The 7,516-nt window shown below is 54.9% G+C and overlaps 1 protein-coding gene across 2 annotated transcripts in view; it reads right to left on the reverse strand.

Annotated features, from left to right (window-relative positions):
• Positions 1 to 7,436, reverse strand: part of LOC113210801 (serine protease snake-like) — a 14,344-nt gene extending 6,908 nt beyond the window's left edge. Inside the window, exons 1-5 of one of the 2 annotated variants that reach the window (XM_026428969.2) lie at positions 6,973 to 7,436; positions 6,630 to 6,784; positions 6,190 to 6,290; positions 5,693 to 5,970; positions 4,294 to 4,448 (exon numbers count right to left, since the gene is read on the reverse strand). In XM_026428969.2, the coding sequence (XP_026284754.1) occupies positions 4,294 to 4,448; positions 5,693 to 5,970; positions 6,190 to 6,290; positions 6,630 to 6,784; positions 6,973 to 7,342 (1,059 nt within the window). In that variant the 5' untranslated portion in view covers positions 7,343 to 7,436. Of the gene's footprint in view, positions 1 to 4,293; positions 4,449 to 5,692; positions 5,971 to 6,189; positions 6,291 to 6,629; positions 6,785 to 6,957 lie in introns of both variants that reach the window. The other variant, XM_026428968.2, reaches the window with a different exon arrangement.
• Between the last annotated feature and the right edge of the window lie 80 nt (positions 7,437 to 7,516).

Here is a 7,516-nt window from a genome sequence, read left to right on the forward strand (position 1 = left end):
CTTTGTTACCGGGCGCTCCGCAGATTCGCCTTTGTTACCGGGCGCTCCGCAGATTCGCCTTTGTTCGCCGGACGCGTCGACACAACTCGTAGTGGTTCGATTACGGTTTGCGAACTTCCGGAGCCTCGGGACAAATCTTAGCGACTAGTCGGAAAAATCTGGGGAAAAATATCACGAGATAATGGACCTTTCCCTACCCAAAGAGCCCCGAAGGGAGTTTCCGCTAAAATCCGTTTACAAATGCCCTAAAATACCCTGGGCTTTGGCGCGATAAACGCCAAACCCGTAATTTTGGCCTGATCGGGCCAAACTAAGTAGATGCACCTTCAGGGGGTTGCCCTTTAACAGAAACAACAACAAAAAATGTTTTTCAGGATGGTAGAAGAACGGGTGGTGTACGGCTTCCTGATCCCTCCTCTATTTGGTCCTAAAAGGATGAGAATGGTCATCGAAGTCTATGGAGACCCTAGGGGTAAAAATATCACGGGATCCCTGTAGACTCCTGAATCGTTTTGGACCCCATGTTATTTGTACTCTACAGTGGAGGCCGAAACCTGAAGCGGGCCAAACACCGACCATATTCTTTTCGGAATTTTCGTCGCTGCAGTAGTGTGGTTTGGGCGAGAGAGTTTTTCGCCGGACCTCTCTCAACCCTATGCGGTTTATAAGCAGTGCCCTGGGTTTGATGTGTTGAAAAGATAAAGGACAAGTGTGAACAGCCTAAGTATATCCATTTCTCCACCCACAGATCATCCAAATGGACTAGTTACTTATTCACGTAAAAATGACTTGTTGAAAACATCGATGTGTCAAAATTTCGAAGCTCCATCAAGTGTTGGAGTGGTTGAACTCAACTCAGTCCGCAAGTGTCCACAAGTGTCCATACTATGACGGTATGCAACAGCTCGGCACGTAAAAATTACAGATGAGTCGAAAGACAACTCGTGGACATGTCGGCGGACATGGCACGACGTCAATGGACATGTCGATGGACCACTAGCGGACAGTCCTGCGGACCAATCCTGGCGGAACAGTCCTTAGGCATTCCGGACCTACGCAAAACCACTGTCCGACTTACATTTTCTACGACCTACTTTTTCTTCGCTACTTTCCCCGCTTTCCTCTCTTCAGAACAGGACTTTACGGGGTCTCCAGTGTGGCGGCGGCCAGGCGGCCCTTCTTGGGCGTCTATAGACTTTGGTGTAGATTCTATCGTAGGTTGCCTATGTACTGGGGTGAATCAGAATAGACGCACGTGCGCTGCGGGCCGGTCAAGGGGGCATGGCGCTGTCCGGGCCAAGCGCGTTGGCGAACCTGCCAGCGTTGCCTATTTTCAGGCGTCTTATCTAATGCTATAGGAAGGAAGAGGAAGGGGGTAGCGGCACGCCCCCCTCCTTTTCCCACTTTCAAACGGCCCCTTAAGCCGGAACAGTCGCTTAAGACACCAGTGAAAAGGTACAAACATCTCGTTTTGTTTTCCTCGATCGAAGTCCTAAATAGACCTACCGTGTGCAGACAGTAGTGACGTGACGACCCAACAACAAATGTCACTAAGATTAAGATACCATTTAAGTGATAAAGCCCTGACGCGCAACTTCTATGGTCCGATCAATATTAGGATTCAGCCAGAGCAGCACAGAAATTGGCAAGCCTTCGAAGCAGGCAGTCCGCTCCAAATGCACGCCATGGCCGCTATCCTCGCCGTGGCGCTCCTCTGCGCCGGCCTGCCCAGCAGGGCCCTGTCCGCCGTGCCCGTCGTGGACGTGTCGCCCGCCCCCGAGGCCGCGAGCGCTGTGGCGCTGCTGGCCGCGTTCCTGGGGCCCCACAAGGCCGGCGTGGTGGTGGTGAGCCGGGTGCGCTGGACGGACGACTTCGTGCGCAACCTGCCTCGGGAGACGCCCCGGGTGGTGCTGACGAGCATCGCGCGCTTGACGGACATGGACAGCTTACTGGTGAGGTTGAAACTCAGCCACAACATCCTCATGGTCGTCGGGAACGAACCCGACGAGCTGACCGCGATGCTATCCCGGGCCTTGCCCAAGATCCAGCGAGTCCTCTTCTGGGCCTCCGGCCGGCGGCCCGCTGCCGAAGTGCTCCGGAACACAACTTTTGTACACCACATCTCGCGAATCACAAGTTGCGTTCAACAGAGTGGTCTCGTGATCTCCGCCGTGGACGGCACAGCGATCAGCTACGTGAGCAAATGCACAGCGAAGCGCGCCTTCCTGGAGGTGGATCGCTGGTCGCCGGCCGAGCACCGTTGGCTGCGCGGGGCTGCCGTGTTCACCCAGTTCTGCGATCAGTGGCAGCCACCGCCCTCTCCCGCCGACCCCTTCACCTTACTCTCAGTGGCAAGACAACAAAATTCGTACCTGTTGAATGTTGGTGACTTCATAGACCAGCACGGCAAGAAGCCACGAAAAATAAAACGCGTTAATTTCTTGCTTCCAAACCAAACGAGCGCTGAATTTTATAGCATGTGGAAACTAATTCTTTCACAGCGCAATAAATGCCGCATGGACACTTTCTTGTATCAATACATGATACTTGCTATGAGCGATAAAGAACTGATCTATAATTACTTCTCGGAGAATATTGACGTTGTCGTCCTGGTCCCCGCTGGCCTCGGCCCTGTGGTCAACCCCCTGGACGCCGTCCTGGTGGAGTTCTCGCCGGCGGTGTGGCTGGGCACGGCGCTGGCCGCCCTGTTCACCGCGGCCGCCTTGGCCTGCACCCTGCGCCGGGACCGCGGCGCGGCGCTGCTGCTGGCCCTGGCGCCCCTGCTGGCCCAGGCCCCGGGGACGCCCCCGCCCGCGGGCCGCGCGCTGCGGCCGCTGCTCGGCGTGTGGCTGCTCGTGTGCGTCGTGCTGGTGGCCGCCTACCAGGGGCTGCTGCTGGGCAAGCTGTCCACAGCACAAACTCGCGGGGAGATCAACAGCCTGGAGGACCTGGAGGCCAGCGGGCTGCCCGTCTACGCCCAGTGGGACGCTTTCCATCGGGTCAACGACATACTCCCAGACGACACGCGCAAACGGATGAATGTAATACACAAGTACAATGACAAGTACATCTACAGAAACGTTGTGCGCGATAGAAAATCCGCCATTGTATTGTTTCTGAGCCCCGCTATTAGGCGACTCGTGAGAACCTGGCTCGTGCCGACGAAGATGCTGCACTATTTCCCGATTGACCATTTGAACGTCATCGTGATGAGCTTGTGGACTCGTGGGTCCCCTCTCGGTCCGGTGGTGACCAAGGTCAACAGACGCGCAGAACAGGCGGGCCTTTACATTCACCACCACGCGATGCAGGACGCCGTGGAGCGCCTGGCGAGGGAGCGGCGGCTGAGGCCGCTGAGGCCGGCGCAGCCCCTGACCCTGCGGCAGATGTTCCCCGCTTTCGTTTTCCTCATCGGCGGCCACGTCCTGGCAGCAGCCGCTTTCATCGGCGAGGTCCTGAGCACCTATCCTGGGAGGTGGTGCGGCTTGGACGCCGCTTAGGCACCGGAACAGACCCCACCGATTCAAACAAAGTTCTTGCCGAAATAATAGACTATCGGAGGCCCAGCAACATACGCTTGGCCCGCTGCACTACCAGTGGTGCTCGTCGAGGCGGGCGTCACCCGTCTCCAGGACCTTCAAGCCCGCCTATCCAAGGCTGGATATGCTACGCTCTGGAATCACCGTCCCCCTGCAGGTAAGACTTTGCAGTTATCCCCCCCGCCTACAAACATACACAGCTTGTTGGTGGTTGGACAACGGTTTGCGCACTTCCTGAGCCTTGAGCTCTGAGCCTTGAGCTAAATGCATGCTCAGGATGCCTGCCAAATCTAAGCCAATAGTCGGAAAAATCTGGAAAAAGAATATCCCATGATAGTGGACCTTTCCCTGTTCAAAGAGCCCCGAAGTGAGTTTCTGCTAAAATCCGTTTACAAATGCCCTAAAATACCCTGGGCTTTTGCGATGAACACCAAACCCATAATTTTGGTCCGATCGGGCCAAACTAAGTTGATGCACCATCAGGGGGGTGCCCTTTAACAGAAACGACAAAAAAAAAAAGATTTTCAAGATGGTAGAAGAACGGGTGGTGTACGGCTTCCTGATCCCTCCTCTATTTGGTCCTAAAGGGATGAGAATGGTCATCGAAGTCTATGGAGACCCTAGGGGTAAAAATATCATGGGATCCCTGTAGACTCCTGAATCGTTTTGGACCCCATGTTATTTGTACCCCTCTAAGGTCCTCGTTGCTTTTGCACAGCGTTAAACAATATTTTTTTTTGTCGCGGATTCATACCTCGCACGAGTCCTTGCCGGGCGACCCCGCGCACAGGTGGCTGTCGAGGATGCCGTTGGGAATGCCCCGGTTGTCGCTGCCGTACGCGCTCCGGCAGTCCTCCAGCGACGTGAGGTTGAGGGTGACGGTCATGAGCAGGGCGCTGGCCTCCCCGTCTGCAAAGCGAGAGGCACCAAATAAATCATAGGGGGCCAGACACCAGTTTATTTTGGTGTGCGGCGGCGACGCAGCCTTTTATTCCCACGTTAGTTCCATTTCAACTCGGGGTAAATATGAAAGGCAATTAAAATGTCTCTTCAGACATTTGCGACGGCGTCGGAGACATTTCTACCGAGGGGGCCGTGGGGATCATCCAGAAAGTACGTCCGTCATTGGCCTTTTTAGGGTTGGGAGCCCTGGAAAGTTTCCGGAAAATTTCCGGAAAATTTCTGAAAAAAGCAAAACAATTTCCGGAAAAAACGGAAAATTTTCCAGATTTGGGAAAATTACCGTCTTTTTCCGGGAATTTTCGGGAATTTTTCGGGAATTTTCTGGGAATTTTGGAAAACTCAAAACCTTAGGCCGTTTTACGAGCCTGCCGTTGCAGCCAGCCGGCTCCCCTAGCGCCTGGTGGGTAGGCAACATCTCGCTCGCAGTGCACGCGTGTACGGCGGGGTAGTCTACCACGAGCCTCACAGGCGCTCAAGCTCCCGTCACTTACCGAATAAATCGGAGAGAAACAACGGACGTACTTTATGCACGATTCCCTATTCTCTACCGGGTGATTCACATAGAAGACGCTGGAGCGCGCGCGGGTTTAATCGCCTACCCGATCTGTCCGTACGGCGCCATCGCCCCTTGGGTGGGCAAACCCGCTCGCACCTGCGTCTTCTATGGAGTCACATGGTACTTGTACATTAAATTGCACCACCAATAACGGGTTTCACGCCCGTTTCTTGTAAGTGTCATGCACACTAAAAACTTAGGAACATTTTCATTCATAGCTTACTGAGTTCTGTGTACGTGCTCGGCTTACGCATTTTTTAATACGTTCGGAAGCTTTTAGTCTGTGGACTCAAAACTATAGGTGTCCCATAGAGTTTTTGGTATGCCTCATCATAGGTCTGTGGTCTGTGGTTCGACTCGACTATATGCATGATAATTCTGTCCATAGCTGGCTGATTAGACTGTCCCAGGGAAAAGTCAAGTTAAAGCTATTTCTTACTGCGGCATCTTAATCGATTCCAAAAAAAAAAAAAAAAAAAAAAAAAAACACGTTTACGTCTCTAATTTTTGAAAAAGTAGACTATGCGCATCTCTCAAAGATATGGACATTTTTTCTCCAGTTTACACACAGAAAAAGGTTCCATGTTTTAAGAAAACGTTTCCTTGTTTCAAGTGCACGCTGACCCGTACTCACCCCAGTCCGTGTTGCCCCAGCCGGTGGCCGTGGCCGTGCGGTGCCGCTGCTCGACGCGCGGCTCCGCGCCCAGGCACGCCGGCCGCACGAAGCCCTCGTCGAAGCGCGCGTCCTGCGCGAGGCGGAGCAGCGCCACGTCGTGGTACTTGACGGGCGGGTCGTACTGCGGGTGGCGGAGCCGCTGCGCCACGGCCAGCAGCTGCGGCCGGTCCTGGCCGGCGCGCTCCGAGCGGCCCCGCGTGCCCAGCAGCACCCAGCGAACCTCCTCCCTGTTGGAGCTGCGTCCAAAGCAAAAGGTAAATGTTTGAAATTTTTCTGAGAATGTTTCATTTTTTCAAATGTTTCTGAAATTTTTTCAATTTTTTCAAAAAAATATTGTTAAAAAGTTTTGAATTTTTTCGAATAAAAGAATCACGGACCTTATAACCTTCAAGGTTCAACCTTTCCGTTAAGATTGTAATGTCGTGCAAAATAATGAAAGTGACGTGATTTCATACTTGCTGAGGCAGTGCGCGGCCGTGAGGACGAAGTTGGGGGAGATGAGCGTGCCGCCGCACAGGTACTGGATGTCATTCTTGTCGCCGTAGCCCAGCAGCGCCTGCAGATGTGGGAGGTTATTGAAATCGACTAGTAGGGTTGAAATTTTCCCAAAATTTTCCGCAAAATTTTCGAAAATTTTCGGAAAATAACGGGAAACTTTTAAAGTGGAAAATTTTCAATTTTTTACATTTTTTCACGAAAATTTTTCCGTTTTTCCCCGAAATTTTCCGGGAACTTTCTAGGTTTTCCGATCGTATTAACAAGTGCACCAGTGTTGATCTTCGGAGATGATCGCTAAAAAGTTCGCTACGGCGCCTGAGTAGTACCCTTCCCTTCCCCATCATGCGCGCGGGTTCTCCTTGGCACTTTTTTCTTTTACCGCGGTACACCCATTTACCATGTGCGGGTACTCCTTAGCGCGCGCCGCCCGCCCGCCCACGATGAGCTGGTCCGTCCTGTTGTGCGACTCGCAGTAGTCCACCACGGTGAGCTCGTCGAAGGGGAACGCGACGCGCTTCCGCTCGCACGTCAGGCGGGCGTACTTCTGACACACTGCAAATGAGAAAACATTAACATAAAGCAAATACTAAACAGCGGTGTTAGATTTTGAAACGGATGGGACGCGTGTTTTAGGGCATACTGATGAACGTGATTTTTGCCCGTCGGTGACATTCGGTAAGCAGCGCAGGGAACGAACTCCGAGACTCCGAGCTTCACAACCCCACCTGGGCAGCACTCACTCGCTCTGGCGACGGTCCCCGGGGGGCCTCCACTGGGCGGCGCGGGGTCCTCGGGGCGCTCCAGGAGCCGGTGGCAGGGCTGCGCCGAGTCCCTGTCGCCCTCCTTGTGCGGCGCGGCCGCGGCGGGCTCGGCGGCGGCCTCGGGGCAGCAGACGGTGGCCGGGTCGCCCTTGCGGAAGGGGCACTGCTGGCGCGGCTGCTCCGAGGCGCCCGCGGCCGCGGGGCACGCCGACAGCGGCCGGCATGTCCCGGACGCCTTGAGCCGGCGGTGGTAGCAGGCGTCGCCGTCCTTGGCGGCGTGCGCGAGGACCGCGAGAACCGCGAGGCCGGCGGCGACGACCAGCGCCGACGCGGCCAGGACCCTCGTCATCGCGGAGGTGGTGCGGGGAGCGCCCTGGCGGTAGGATGGCCGTACTCCGTGCGGGGGACGTCCGCAGGCCAGGCGATCGGAGAAGCAACTACCGAGATCCTCCGGGATCGAGGTCAGGCCGGCGGCGGTGGGCCTGGCGCGCCTCGGGGGCAACGTAAAGGGAAAGAGGGGGGG

The sequence above is a fragment of the Frankliniella occidentalis genome, unplaced genomic scaffold (genome assembly GCF_000697945.3).
Source record: "Frankliniella occidentalis isolate FOCC.00 unplaced genomic scaffold, Focc_3.1 Scaffold9, whole genome shotgun sequence".
NCBI classification, from domain to species: domain Eukaryota; kingdom Metazoa; phylum Arthropoda; class Insecta; order Thysanoptera; family Thripidae; genus Frankliniella; species Frankliniella occidentalis.